Genomic DNA, 15,304 nt, shown 5'->3' with positions numbered 1-15,304 from the left:
AATAGCCAATGACGCGAACTTCAACTGACGGCATGTAATTTCAATGTCAATTGTACAATCAAACAAGCATTTTGTCTGGATATGAAACACACACACACACGTCTTTATGTATGTATACTATACATACGAACATATAGGTAGCCATATTTGCATGCCATATTTATCACATGTTGCTGAAATGGGCATACATACATACATGCAAGTATACCTGCAACCATACAAACGTATGTATGTGCGCATGAATATGCATGAAGCTTTGACAAAGCAATTAGGCAAAATTTTTTAATATTCAGAGTTCATCGCCGACATGCGTCACCAGTACTTTGCCGCAGTTTGACATTTGATTGTTGCTATTAACTATTTTTTACTTTCAATACTTCCTTTTTTTCAGTACAAAGCTCTAACTTCAATGTGCATAAATATGTATGAGCTTCTGTATATGTATGTGCATGCATACATGTGGAACAACAAAAGTATAATCCTTTAATTTTTTCTATATTATAATCATTACAAATAACTTTTACTACCATAGAATTTCATTGATGGGCCAAATATTTTAGATTCTTTTACAATTTTAAAATTCTGTAAAGTAAAATTACGAGTTTAAATTAAGTCATTTCCTTTTTTTATGTTCACAACATTTTACATTCAAACAGCTTAAACTATTTCATACGACTTTAAAAATCCGATCAGTAATTTTACAACTTAAGAATTAAAACAAAAAATATTTCTAAATTTTAGGTCACAGAATATTTCATGTAGTGTTTTTGTTTCTAAAAATAAATTAAATTTCACTCTACAACACTTGTACGAAATCAACCTTTTTTTAAGAAATTGAGTCATAAGTTGAAAAGCCATTTCTCCGTTTCCCGAAGTTAACCTCCGAAATCGAGATATGGGCCTTCGAAGATCGAAAATAAACCATAGTTAAACAATTTTGTTTTATCATTGTATGTAAATAACTAAAAAAGTAAAAATATGTACGTAATCCGCCTTCACCTCGTATTTATTTATGTATTGTACATTAATAAAAATTTTAAAGTGAAGCTCATGAAATGAGTTGTGAGCCACTAGATATCTTCTTGGCCACTAGATGTTTTCATGGCCGAAGTACACTCTGAGATATGCCTCAACCATCGTTGGTTTCTCATGCTCATAGTGGGCTTCGAGCCTGGACCCTACCGAATGGCAGTCGCGCACACACGCGATCGGTAACGGCGGCACCTTGATTTTGGATAGGTAGGAGGTAGGAGTTTAACTTGATAAAATATCCAGAACTTAATTTTTCCAGCGTAGTACGGGTCTCACGATGCAACTGAAGATCTGCGTCTACAATAGGTGGGGATTATTATACAGCATAGCGCGTGAATCGATTGAAGATCGTTTAGGATTTGTCCATATGGCATCGGATTAAGTGTTAAGCTTTCTAAAAACCATCTCGTCAGACATTTTGCAGTTCAGTTTGATGAAATGTGGCTGAATGAATGTCCTATATTGTAAAGATTTCGCGGTAAATCCGTCGTGGTTGAACTAAAAGGAGAGATATGTATATTAATTGGATAAGGTATTGGAAAATCCATATACAATGACTACTTCTGTGTTAGTTGGTTCTCAATCAGAACGAGAGTCTAAAAGGAAATTTATTGTGAGTAGCTCACGACCTACTGGAAATTGTAGCAAAGCTCATCATAAAACTTTAATTATCTAGCAAACGACTTAGCTCCCAGCTCTTACTGGACTGATGGCTGAAGGTTATGTTTGGAGACATAAAAAGGCATCCTGTAGAGCCCTGAGTGCGGTGTTCTGACAGGTAACTTGGCTACTAAACTCGACGACTTTGATGGCGCTAAATAATTTAAGACCATATATTTCTAAAAACTACTTTGTCTTTTTGGCAAGCACTGCTAAGTAGCGGCTAAGTGGTGTTTAGAAATTCGTTCGTAATTTATATGTCCCCTCCTCGCTTAACATAACACCCACCCATGATTAACGCAATAAATAACATCTTGGACCCGTAGTCGCTGTCCTTTTCCACAACTATGCTGGTCGGGATAGAATTTTCGATTTAAATTATAGACGATATTTTATTTCAGACGTCCGCGAAGCCATCTATTCACTGAAGAATGTTCGGCATTATAAATTATCTATAGAAACGGACCTGCCCGAAGTATGATCTTACAGTTGTGAACTAAATTTTGTTAGTCCTTTTCAATTCATTTTCCGAATCGAATATATGTATATATATATATAATTGGCGCGTACACCCTTTTTGGGTGTTTGGCCGAACTCCTCCTCCTATTTGAGGTGTGCGTCTTGATGTTGTTCCACAAATGAAGAGGCCTACAGTTTCAAACCGACTCCGAACGGCAGATATTTTTTATGAGGAACTTTTTCATAGCATAAATACACTCGGAGGTTTGCCATTGCCTGCCGAGGGGCGACCGCTATTAGAAAAATATTTTTCTTAATTTTGGTGCTTCACTGAGACTCGAACCTACGTTCTCTCTGTGAATTCCGAATGGTAGTCACGCACCAACGAAATATTCCAAAAAGTAGCAAAGTTCGGTGCTTTCGCGATGATCATATGCCTGAAATGATTTTCCTTCATTAATGTTATAAGTCCTAGAAAAAACAAACACTTACCCCTTAAGTAAGAACGAATTAATTTTTTTTTTTTTACTTGATCATTTTATGTACATATTAAATTTATGTAAATTCCTGGGGAAAAGATTTTTAATGTTGTGGCCAATATCATATCGTTGGGCTGACTTAGCAGGAGCTACCGTTCGGTTTATTCACGAAAAAAACTAAGAATGTGTTAGTAGTATACGAAAAAAATTAACACATCGTCACTTCGTTACCGTTTGAAAAACTACTGATTGGGCATGTGTGTGTATATAAAAAAAAATCAACACAGTCTCGGCTATATTGCTTCGTTGCTATCTAAACATTATCTATGATCTAAACGACGCACATACCGGTATTTCGTTAATCTAGGCGGTCAAAACTATTTTAACGTTTTTTATAGTCTTAAATACTTTTATTCATCATCATTTAGACAATGGACTTTTTTTATTGAATTATTATATTATTAACCCTTAAATGACCGTGGTATCTTTAAAGATACAACCATTTTGTACTAGAATAAATAGAAAATGATTTTTTTTTTGGGTATTTATAGGTTAAATTGTATAAAATAGACATCATTATTAATGTTTTAATTATTTATTATCAAATGCCAAGTTTCACAGAAGGTGTCAAATAAAATACATTATTTGAACCAAAAAAAACATTTAATTGAATAAATAATCTTACGTCAATAAGAACTAAAGCAAAATGAAACAAATTAAAGGAAAAAATTACAAATTTTCATTATCTGATGAATCAGATTCGTTAGGTTGGGCCGGAATGAGTAAACTTAACGTTTCCGGTAAATATGATTTTAATTTTCCTCTTTTCACATTTCTAGTGCTGCTAAATAAAGGGTCTGAACTTAAAAAAAGTCGATTAAAAATGTCTCTATTGCAGTTTTCTCGGGAAAATTTTCTTGCGAAGTCCTGGCGGTAAGTTCTAAAATGTTTATTCCTTGCTTCTGCAGCTTCCTCCGAAAGTTGCCCAATAGGCTCCAATGCATTTTTTATGATTAATGCACCATGCACTTCTCCGAGTCCACTTTATCTCCGCATGAAATTGTGTCCAATATGACTTTTGACCGATAAATGAGATCATAGTTGATTCCGGTTATTTCAGCAGCTAACTTTGGATCTTCGAAAAATCTCCTGCTTGTGTTACCATCATTCGTGTTTCCAAAGTTAGCTTTTGGCATATCAACAAGCAAGCTAGTCCCGTTACGGAATCTCCGTTGGATTTCAAGTTTCCTGTCTTTCTCGAGCGTTTTTTCCGCTTCTGTCTTTCTTTCTCTGTATTTTCGAACAGGCAACTTGTAGGCAAGATGGAGTATACTCTCAAAGAGTCTTATCCTGGCGTGCAAAACAGATAAACCAAACTCAAGGCATTCGTGGTTAATATCGTGCTTTAAATGCAGCTGATTAAAATCTTTGGATGTAGCGCCACAAATATAGCACTTATTGGTAGAAGTTGTGCCAGAAGCAGCGTTTCACACTTTGCCATCTACCATTGACAAGACGAACACGTGACTGACTTTAAAGGTTAAACTATTTAATTCTAAATCCGTAGCTGACAGCGATTTCAAAAATTCAGTTACGAAGTCAATTTCCTCTTTAGTTATGCCCACACTTTCTTTCACAAACCGGAACCTCAAAGGACGACAAAAACGAGCTGAAGAGGGCGTTGGATTTTCCCAAACGACTTTATCACTTTTTCCACAGACTAACCTTAATGGAAGAAAACAGGTTTGGAAGATATTTGAATCACAATCAGTATCACTTGTACTTGTACTTTGATAAGAAAACATCTTCCTTTTTATGTACTTGTAGCCACTTTTTCTTGATTTGTAATTTAAAATGTGAAAAATTGTGCTTAAGAGCTGATATCTGTTCGTCAGAGTATTTTTCACTTGACAAAAGCTCCTGTTGTAAAGAGTTTAATTTTTCGTCCAAATTTGGTAAATTCTGAGCTTGCATGCGGTCGAATAAGTATTTTCGAGTCACAATTCGAACCCCTGAAGTGCCTTGAGAACCTTAAACAAACAAAAAAATAACAAGTATAGAAAACGCTTTTAAAAAAAACTGTTCCATGAAACTTTTGTAATTCCACAATTAATTAATCTGCGGTTTTCTGCGGCTAATTCTACTTTATTCTACATCTCAAAGCATATGTACACAATCTGAAAAAAAAATTCAAGCTTGGACGGACTTGGAAGTATAACTTTCAGCTTAACAAATAAAAAAAATATGTGTGAAAAATGCACTATTTCTCCTTGTCCGGAATTCAATAAACTACGTTATTAATGAACAAAATCTATAAAATATTTATTAAATTTGGAAAAAGCATACCTGAAGCTTCAATTTCCATCATTAAAACGAGACATATAACTTTAAATATGTTAACTTTACTTTTTTGAAGATTTGTTGCTTGCCGAACGCCGAGCGAGATATGTGTAGTGTGATAAGCAATGAACTTTTGACTGCCAATACGGCGGTAGCGCACGCGAAGAAAAAGCGCGAGAGGGGGAGGAGTGAATACTCTATTGTGTTATCTTTCTATTTTATTCTTTATTAAAATCAATTAATGCATTTTACAAACTTGACTTTTGGCCGCCTAGATTATCAGAATACCGGTATGTGCGACGACTGATTTGCCGAGTGTGTAAATACATGTGAAATGATCGTGCAGAACTCGGCGGCAAATCACACCCGTGACGTTGCAGCCGACGTTCCCCACACAATTTTGTATTTCACCATAGCTATTGGCCAAATCTGGTAAATCTATTCACTATTTTATATAAACTTATGTTACTATATGTCTCCCATAAAAACTTCTGCCACGCGTTTCAAATTTTATTCGCTAATCACTCAGAGCATATCTACATACCCAAATACTAGAAAATAATCAAGAGGAAATTTGTCTAAACAATTTCCAACAAATAACACTTGTTTCTAATTTAACTCTTTATTTATATTCAAATAAAACGCACCTGGCAATACAAATCAGAATATTTTTGTGTCAATTTCCAATGCAACCCTGCTAGTCGACGGCAAGTGCAACAGCAGAAAGCAAAAAGAGGTTTAGGAATTGTGATTTTAAGTGCTCTAAAGCATAATATTCACTATCTAAATATAATTTTGAATATTTGTGATCCAACACGTTATTTCAGTCTTAATTAGAAATATATTTAATAAAAGCAATCTTTTTATATTCGCTTCAAATGAATTTGTGCAAATTGTAATGACCTCGAGTGAACCGAAGTTGAGCGACCTCCCAAGAACCTCAATGTAGCAGAAAGTAGCATAAGGGAACACAAATAAACCAGTAGAAATAATCAGGTGTAGGTACATACTGGAGTATCGTGAAGCTATGCATATTAATAGAAAACTTTGACTTCAAGTCATAAAATAGAACATAGAACTAAATTCGTTCAACTAAGAACATATGCAGTCGTCTGATATGGGCGCAAGTGGTTTCAAAACCGAAGGTAAGCGCATGTTTCCCATGTTTTATATCATTGTTTACGATTTTGCTTCCCACCACATTCGTAGATAACAAGGCAGCAGTAACGATTGTGCATCACGCTGCTGGAAGCGGTAATGGCAGTGGCGGTGTAACGAATACGACTGCGGCCAATATGAGCATTGAAACGTGTCTGGTGTGTGGAGATCGCGCATCAGGTATGATAACATAGAGAGTAAATAGGAAAATATATATATATATGTGTTCTACATTGTCACTAAATTAATAAATAAAAAACATTATCCCTAGGTCGTCACTATGGAGCCATTTCATGTGAAGGTTGCAAGGGCTTCTTCAAACGTTCCATACGCAAGCAATTGGGATATCAATGTCGGGGCTCTATGAATTGTGAAGTTACCAAACATCATCGTAATCGTTGTCAATTTTGCCGTCTACAAAAGTGTTTAGCCAGCGGAATGCGAAGTGATTGTACATACTTTTCATTTATTTCGACAACTCATTTGTATTCCCAAATAGCTTTTTGCCAGGAGTATACCCATTAGGATACGCAACAAATCTTTTGTAAATAGAACTATCTACAACAGTATTTACATCTTTAAACATAGAAATTTTGTATATATTCTATGGAAACGAAATTGTTTTGTTGAATTAGGCCAAATTAAAAAAAAGCATCTTTTGTATAAACTTAAAATATTTCATTAGGACGAAGGCACCAACCCAATATATAGTTGTAGAGTTGCCAGAACTCGTGCCACAATTACATTTGAGTCAGATTAGTTAGTATTTTTGTTCTGAATTTAATTTACACATCATTTTTGTCTCGCCAAGGTTAAAGTTTAAATATTTTTAACATAAATAACACAACGTAAATTTTAAAACTTTGTAAACAATAGGATCGCCCGACTTTGTTTATTTTGTGTTACTTATAGTTTGTAGTTTTCTATGTAGTTATGATGAACTGCGTCAACAGTTGGCTCAATCACGCTCATTGTCATATCCATTGTTACTATTCTTGAAGGCCAATATTGAATATGTTTTTAAAATTTTTACAATGTGCTTAGCTGTTCAACATGAGCGGAAACCGATTGTTGATAAGAAAGAGTTTGCAGGCAGCTCTTCTTCAGGATCCTCCACTTCAACAGTTGCCAATGCTGCCGCTGCTGCAGCCGCTTTGAACACCAACAATACTGCTACCGGCGGCGGAGCTATGCTCTTTAGTCACAACTTGGGTACCAGCGGCGTAGCTGCCAACAACTCGGAGTCACCATCAACTTCAAAACCATCTTCTCTATTCTCCTATAACATGACGCTACCCGAAATGAGGCAAGGTAAAGTTTTTTGATTTACTAAAATCTTTAGTTAGTTATTGGAAAGTAAATAATCCCGTTTTTAGCGATTGCAAACAATTCTGATGTAGCCGTGCCACCTTTACCCTTTCACCTAACATTTGCCGAAATGAGACAAAGTAATATAATTTTTTTCGCTATTAAGGATCATAGATTATTCGTAAATCAATTTGTTTTTAGTAATACAAAATGCAAAGAATTTCCAACAAGAGAAACAACTTTCTATACAAACTCAACAACCACAAACCTTTTACTACTCTCCGGAATTACCAAAGGTCGGAGATGACGAGGAGGATGACGATGAATCCTTGGACAATAGCAGCACCACATGCCTCCAAAACCTAACCACCAATGCCAACAATAACAACACCCAAAATTTAAATCTGAACATAGACCCTATGCACAGTCCTGCCACAGCAGTCGGACATATACAGACATCTTTGGACAGGCGAGTCATAGAGAAAGCATTACAATTGCTGATTCCTATACAGAATCAACTGGACCGTTTGTCCTTAGCAACGGGTGGTAGCAGCATAAGTGGCCTCACAGGCGGCTCGCCTATCATTAAAAATGAAATAGAAGACGAAGACATGGGCGAAGGTGCGTATTTGAAAATATTCATTAATTATGCTTGATTAGTTTTGTAATCCGCATTCTAAATTAGTGCCCATTAGAAAAATAAGAGATCGTTTATGAGTTACTTTTCATATCCCAGAATTTCTTGTTGCACTGTTCATCCATATGTAGCTTACGTTTGTATAAAACTCTTCCTTATTTAACCAGAATTTTATGAACCTTACAGACAGTGGCGCAGAGGATGAAGTTGATATGACTGAAACGCTACTTGGTGTTGGCAATGCAAAGGAATTCGTCATAAACGAATGCGTGTTCGATGATGAAATCTTGTCGAGTGCCCAAGCCACTTTCAACCTTCAAGCTCCCAGTTTGGTCTCTGCCTATCTCAATCTTCACTACATTTGCGAAACGGGCTCACGCATTATTTTCCTTAGCGTCTATTGGATACGCAAAATAGCTGTTTTCGATCAATTGGACGGGCGTACACAAATCAAGTTGCTGCGAGCCAGCTGGCCCGGTTTGCTTGCGATAGCGCTGGCGCAGGTGCGGAGTTTATCAGTGAACACCATTATAACCACGCTAGTGGCGAATGTGCGTCAACTGGCAGAAGTTGACAAGATCGAACCACAAAAGATACGAAAGCTGAGTGAGCATATAGCACGCCTGCATTCCTACATTCACGATACGCTGGCGTTGGAGTTGGATGACATGGAATTTGCTTTTCTACGTCTCGCTATTTCCTTCAATCCGCACATGCTGCTGAGAAATCGAGAACGGAATGTTCGAGACTTTGTGCGGCGCGTACAGTTATATGTGTTATCCAGCTTACGGAAACATATCGCATGTCAGTTAAGTAACGAGGATCAAGCGGAGGAACGTTTCAGTACGCTTATTATCACGCTATTACCATTGGCTGCCTTAGAATCGGAAATTATTGAGGAACTGTTTTTCTCTAGCTTAATAGGGCAGGTGCAAATCGACAATATGATACCTTATATTTTAACGCTAAGCGCCAATACAAGTCTATAGTCATTTAGCGGGTCCAAAAACATCAAAGTGGCTCGGGTGTTCCTCTTCCAAGCGCTGTTGAATAATGATAGTAATATTGCAGCTGTTTGCTTTGGGATGGCAAAACGCTATTCCGCTAATCAGACAATAACACTTTGATGTGCTTCCAGAAAAAACTTTCGAATGCTGCTTCGCCCTTTTTCGGTTTAAGATCCGATGTAGACCAATGGGACTTCCGTCACTTGTTCTGGATAGCGTAGTACTTAACTTATACCCAGCATTCGTAGTAGGAACCCATAACACAAACTCCTATCCTCGCACAACTTTCACTACCTTCAAATTATGTCGATGCAGATATATATAGATTAACCAATTTAGACAGACTTTAGAGAAGTTGAAGCGGCCACCACAAACGCCGTAGTATCGAGTCTTCACCTAAGTGCTAGCAGTTGCATTATTTTCTGCTAATACTAACTATAAAAGTAAAGAACTATGCTTAAATTAAGTGACAATAATAACAGACTGAGAGTAAGAATTATGAATGTTTTAATCTAACGCTTTTGGCCTTTATGTTTTTGGACATTTTGCTTCCAGTTAAAAACAAAGTCCCGAAATGTGGGTGAAATTCAAAATTTCATCTGCATAATGGATAAAATTAAGTGCAAATATCAAAGATCAGATCTTTGCAATTACAAATAAATGTAACTTACATTATTGAGTAGCAGCCAGTATGGGTCAAGCTATGTCATAGACTTAAGTAAAATAATTGGAATATGCATACAATGCGCATTTTTAATTTGCAATAAAGTCAACTTTTTTACCAAAACATTTTTTTAAGTTAATTTAAATGTAATTACGAAAATAACATAGTGTGATCAAACATCAAAATTACTTTACAATTGTGTAATAAGTTGCACACGTTTCCGCCACCCAGTCAAGGCCGACGTAAGGTCAGCAGATTTTATTACAGGCAAGCGTTTTAGTGAACTATGGACGCCGATGTCTGCAATTGATATTTCGTCACCACCAAAATATTTTTGTTTGCCCAGCCGCAGATCAAGCGCACGCAGCATTGAAGCGCGACTCCTACTCGTATTACAGCGCAAAAGCTGATAGCAGATGTCGAGTACAGCATCAATTTCATTGCAGTTAGGCGAGTTTTCATAACGATAAGCAATTGGACCGACACGACCCAAATACCGAATAATATTCACTTCGCCGTAAATGGGCACGTACATGGTGGGAGAGCTTATCATTTCAGTGTGTTCACCTTAAAAGAGAATATTTTTGTTCAAGTTTTAATGTAGTCATAATTACAATAATCGTGTTTTTATTACAATTTTTCCAAATGAGTGAGACGTTCACTTTCGGCTTTGATGGATCAATTTTCACTTGTGCTAGTTTTTTTTCGAATTCGGTTGCTTCTCCTCCAATATCTGGTATCGTAGAATGCTTAAACGTTTTCACATCAATAGTAAAGCGATCTTTCCAAGCATTCTTGAGCGCTAATAAAGCATAGGGTATGAACATGGGATGTCCATTAATAACAATATCGTGCAGTGGTTCCTAATAAATAGAAATTTTACAATATAGGCAGCTTAAAAATAACTCTTTTAAATAAATACCTCTCGCAAGCCTGCATTTTGCAAAATTGGCTGCACTGTAGACTCTGCTCCTTTTTGGCAAAGACCAAGAGTTGTACGTATATTGGCCATTTGTTGTTTGAGTTCCTGAAGTTGCTTTAGAACTTTCGCTTGGCGGGCAGAAACTGTGGCGACGTCATTTGAGGACTGTAATAAGTACAACATTTTGGTTAAATTAGTATTTTTACAGACATTTTGCAATTCGGTGGATTTTTGTTTTATATGTAATTCAACCTAACCTCATATAATTCATGCAAAGTAATAAGAATGCAATTATATGAAGCCTGTGTGAGACCAAAGCTACAATTCGTGGTGCCGTACCGTAACCATGGATATCAGTTGTTCTGATCAAGCAAAAATGAATTTTTATGGGCAGTCGCTCCTCGTCAGGCAATGGAAAACCTCCGAGCGTATTTCTGCCATGAAAAAAATTCTCATAAAAAAATATGATCTGCCGTTCAGAGGTGGCTTAAAACTGTGGGCCTCTCCATTTATTGAATAACAGCAAGGCATACAACAAATTGAAGGAGCTCGGATGTAAGCACCAATGATTAGACCATTTTACAAGCGCCTTAGTGAATAATGATTGAAAATATATTAAAAAGTCCATCAAAGAACCGCCTATTAATGCAATAACTGAAGTAATAATAATGATGTTGTTGTTGTTGTTTTAACAGCATAGGTAGCCCTGTCAGTGTAGGCACATCATCGTTCGTCTTCGTCTAGCTCATCTAGGGGTAGGCCCAGGAAACATGCTGTTTCGACAGGTTGGGTCCAGAGGGAGAGGGGGGTTAGATGAATCGGTTTATGGGGGCATGTGAAGAGGTGGTTAGTGTCGTGCGGGGTACCTTCACATGCCGGACATGTGTTTGGTATTTCGGGGTCGATTCTGGATATGTAGGAGTTTAACCTGCTACAGTATCCAGAACGTAGTTGTGCCAGTGTTACACGAGTCTCACAGGGAAGCTGGAGCTCTTCATCTGCAATAGGTGGTGGTTGGACTCCGATTACGGCATTCACAGGACGGAAGTTCATGAAGGTGGTAACGGTCTCCCGGTGAATGTCGTTTATTGACTGTCTAAATACTGTCCGGTCCAGTAGGTTGCGGTCAGTTTTGTCCTGGATTTCGTCAGCGTAGTCTAGGAGGTGTCTCCTGCCGTGCCTGGGAGGCGGCTCAGGCTCAAGCAGGTGTCTGCAGGGGTGAAATCTACGGTAACATCCAAGCAGGAACTGCTTGCTGAGCAGTTTGTTGTGCCCCACTACGGGGAGCATTTGTGCCTCGTTATGTAGGTGTTGGATGGGTGACATCAGGAGGCACCCGGTCGCTGTCCGAATGGCGGTATTTTGAAAAGTCTGTAGCTTTGCCCACTGCGAATCACTAGTTCCAGGCGACCAGACAGGCGCAGCATATTTTAGAACCGGCTGGCCAATTGCCTTAAATGTCGAAAGCAACAGTTCTTTGTCTTTGCCCCAAGTGCTGCCGGCCAGCGATTTGAGGACCTTGTTGCGATTTTGGACTTTAGTGGCAATTGCGGTTGTGTGCGCAGAGAAGGAGAGCAAGCTGTCAAAGGTTACAAACAAAATTTTGGGGTTATTTACCGTCGGAATTGGTGTATCATCGACTTTTACCTTAAGGGACGACTTGACCTCCTTTGTCCAGGTGGTAAAGAGGGTCGCCGTGGACTTGGTGGGGGAGAGTTGGAGATTCCTCGCAGTGAAAAAGCGAGAAAGTTCGGTGAGGTAGTTGTTCACTTTGGAACACAGGCCATCGATGTCATTGCCCGACGCCATTATCGTGCAGTCGTCAGCGTATGAGATCAGGGAAACTCCCGCTGGTGGTTGGGGGAGCTTCGAGATGTAGAAATTGAACAGCAAGGGAGAAAGGACACCACCCTGTGGTACACCTTGCTTAATCTTTATCTGCTTTCACGTTTGATCTCGAAATATCACTGACGAGTGCCGACCGCTCAGATAGTTCGCGGACCACCTCTTCAGCCCTGGCGGGAGTGTCGACTGATAAATATCATCTAGTAGCGTGGAGTGGCTGACTGTATCGAAAGCCTTCTTCAAGTCCAACGCTACTAGGACAGTCCTCTCGCAGGGGCGGTTTTGGTTAAGCCCGCGATTTATCTGGGCGTTTATGGCGGTGAGTGCAGTGGTGGTGATGTGCACTCGTCGGAAACCGTAATGATCTGGACCATCGCTTAAAATGTCGTTAGCATCTTGATCCTAAAATTGATGATCAAATTTTGAATAGCAGATATTTTTGTGGGATTTTTATTACAAATACCCAGAGAGGTTTAACCGAAGTGGAATCGAGTCTAGTGGCGGTAGTCACACGATGTGCAAAATGCGTAAGTGTGACCAACATCAGCATCAGCTGATGTGCGGACGTAATAAGAGTTATAAGAGTACTTTGTTGAAAACAGAGGTCGGCAAAAATTGAAATTGTGTTGGTCATGTACGAAATAACGGTCACCACTTACAAAGTCCTGCCAAATAAAATATTAAAGAAAAAAATTAATAACTTTCTTTCCTATTTTTTCGGCAATGCCACGTCCGCCTACTTTACACATATAATAATTGAAATTTATAAATAAAATATTAAATAAAATATTAAAGAAAATAAAAGACAAGAAAGTACTTTAACATAATTATATACGTTTTTCTTATAGCAAATGAAATCTACGCCAGTTGAATTAAACAAATATTAGTTTTAGTAGCTAGCAAGCATTATACAGACATTTTTTTTTTCAGTTTCTCCATATTAAAAAAATATTCTGCAGTCGATATATGAAGAATATGCGCAACACCGTCGGAGAATAATTTATAAAAATTGGTTTGTGGAATTTTTCTATTTTTGTACAAAGTTTAAATATTGGATTTACATGGGTTTTGTTAGACAATGAGTTATATTTTTATAAGAAAAATAACGAACATTCCATAAAAAATAAATATAATTAAAACTGGACAAAATATTGGTGTGCTGAGAATCCTTTTTTGTATACGATGATCAGAATTTTCTCCCATATAACATGTCCAGAAGACTTTTGACGTCAATTTTCTGTGACATTTTTGCAAATGTTGTATAAAGTTTGGAACATTTATAAAAAAATTAACGAATACCACATTTTTATTTATTTATTTTGTAATTTCAATTACTTTTTTACAAAAATATAGTTAATGCTACCACCAAAGTTTCGAACTATGTATAATAAGTAATGCAAGTTCCAAGTAGATAAAAAATCACACTGATTTTTAAGAATTTTTTTTGCTCACGGTCTTCTGCATTTTCTTCATTTAACTCCTACTCCACATATTTTTGTAGAGAAGGAAGCACCCAACACCATCAGCAGAAAAAATTGTCAAAAATCAACGGAATTTTTTAACCACTTGAAACTTGCACTTAATTATACCAAAATTCAATGATCTATGAAATTGTATAACTGAAAATTTTCTAAAAATTTTGAAATTTTAATGAAAATATGCCGAATTTTTACAAATTTTATAAATTTTTTTTTTTTGCTTTATATGGTTTTTGTTATAGTATGAACTTAATTTTTATGAAAAAGATATGAAATTGCAAAATAAATAAATAAATAGTCAAAACTTATCAAAATGTGGTCTTTTGATGCTGAGTATATATATTTGACGCGTACATCCTTTATTAGGTGCTTGGCCGAGCTCCTCTTCCAATTTATGGCAAGCATTTTGAAGTTTTCCCACAAATACAGGGATCTGCATTAGCACCCAGATATTTTATGCAAAAGGCGTTAGAACTAATAACTAAAACTCGTATTACTTAAACAAAAATAAAATGTATACATAAGTGAATTATAAAAAAACTTATACATTAATTTTGAAAATTAACCTTGAGTAAATTCTGGATTTTTGCACTTAAATTGTCCAAATCAAGCACGCACACATTTTTCTTCGGCACATCGATGGAGTCAGCGGACGTGGCGTTATAATTAACATTGCCACTACAAAAACCCTTTAATATGATTTATTATTTTTTGATATATTTTCAAGTTAACTTATATTTTCAACTTTATTAAACTTTATTTTCGCTTACGTTGCTTGCGCCAGCTTTTGAAGCCGCTCCTTTCGCCGAGGAGTTGAGCACCTTCATTGGGTACATGCAAGTAGGTAATTGTATATCATATTCCGGCAAAAGTGTTTTTAACTCGTACATTTTTATTTGTATATATTTTCTCTATTTTTTACTTGGAATATTTTACTTATAATTCGTAGCTATTTTTCGTCGCTGTCGTTTTCCAATTCGATATTTTTTCCAAATAGAGGTGTAGTTTGACAGCAGAAAGCGTGCACAAGGTCAGAGTTGCCGCGACCCAATTTTTTAAAAGGAATATTTATTGACTGTTTTTTGAAACAGTCTGAAATGAGTATGGTGCACAATTTATTTATTTATTTGTAATATTAGTAATGTCAAATATTTTACTTCAAGACCACAAAGGTAAAATCTGAACATAAATTTATTCAAGGCGAATCTATTAAAGGTGGTGTTGGTAAATCAGCTGATTTGTTTTTTTCTTTCGCTGTGTCCATGTAGCTGTCAGCACAGAATAAAACAAGGCGAATTAATTTTTTGTTTTCTAC

General features: G+C 36.8%; 2 protein-coding genes across 4 annotated transcripts; one reads left to right on the top strand and one right to left on the bottom strand.

Annotated features, from left to right (window-relative positions):
• Window positions 1-5,654: 5,654 nt before the first annotated feature.
• LOC128861023 (nuclear hormone receptor HR78) lies at window positions 5,655-9,726 on the top strand. 2 transcript variants are annotated; one of them, XM_054098892.1, is made up of 8 exons: window positions 5,655-5,968; window positions 6,029-6,115; window positions 6,180-6,308; window positions 6,400-6,579; window positions 7,173-7,439; window positions 7,505-7,576; window positions 7,638-8,057; window positions 8,260-9,726. In XM_054098892.1, exons 2-8 carry the CDS (start codon window positions 6,073-6,075, stop codon window positions 9,060-9,062), a joined length of 1,914 nt encoding a protein of 637 aa, XP_053954867.1. In that variant the 5' UTR covers window positions 5,655-5,968; window positions 6,029-6,072; the 3' UTR covers window positions 9,063-9,726. The 2 variants fall into 2 exon arrangements, with proteins under 2 accessions (XP_053954867.1, XP_053954868.1); XM_054098893.1 differs by having other exon boundaries at window positions 5,655-6,115; window positions 6,400-6,573.
• Window positions 9,727-9,813: 87 nt separating this feature from the next.
• On the bottom strand, window positions 9,814-15,018 carry LOC128861024 (probable aminoacyl tRNA synthase complex-interacting multifunctional protein 2). 2 transcript variants are annotated; one of them, XM_054098894.1, is made up of 5 exons: window positions 14,760-15,018; window positions 14,556-14,678; window positions 10,667-10,831; window positions 10,379-10,607; window positions 9,814-10,311 (listed from the first exon to the last, which is right to left on the bottom strand). In XM_054098894.1, the coding sequence occupies exons 1-5, from the start codon at window positions 14,877-14,879 to the stop codon at window positions 9,935-9,937; spliced, it is 1,014 nt and encodes a 337-aa protein (XP_053954869.1). In that variant the 5' UTR covers window positions 14,880-15,018; the 3' UTR covers window positions 9,814-9,934. The 2 variants fall into 2 exon arrangements, with proteins under 2 accessions (XP_053954869.1, XP_053954870.1); XM_054098895.1 differs by lacking the exon at window positions 14,556-14,678 and having other exon boundaries at window positions 14,760-15,014.
• Between the last annotated feature and the right edge of the window lie 286 nt (window positions 15,019-15,304).

This window comes from Anastrepha ludens, chromosome 4, assembly GCF_028408465.1.
Source record: "Anastrepha ludens isolate Willacy chromosome 4, idAnaLude1.1, whole genome shotgun sequence".
Taxonomy (NCBI): domain Eukaryota; kingdom Metazoa; phylum Arthropoda; class Insecta; order Diptera; family Tephritidae; genus Anastrepha; species Anastrepha ludens.
The sequence above is the reverse complement of the archived record's forward strand: the minus strand, read 5'-3'. Positions and strand labels throughout refer to the sequence as shown.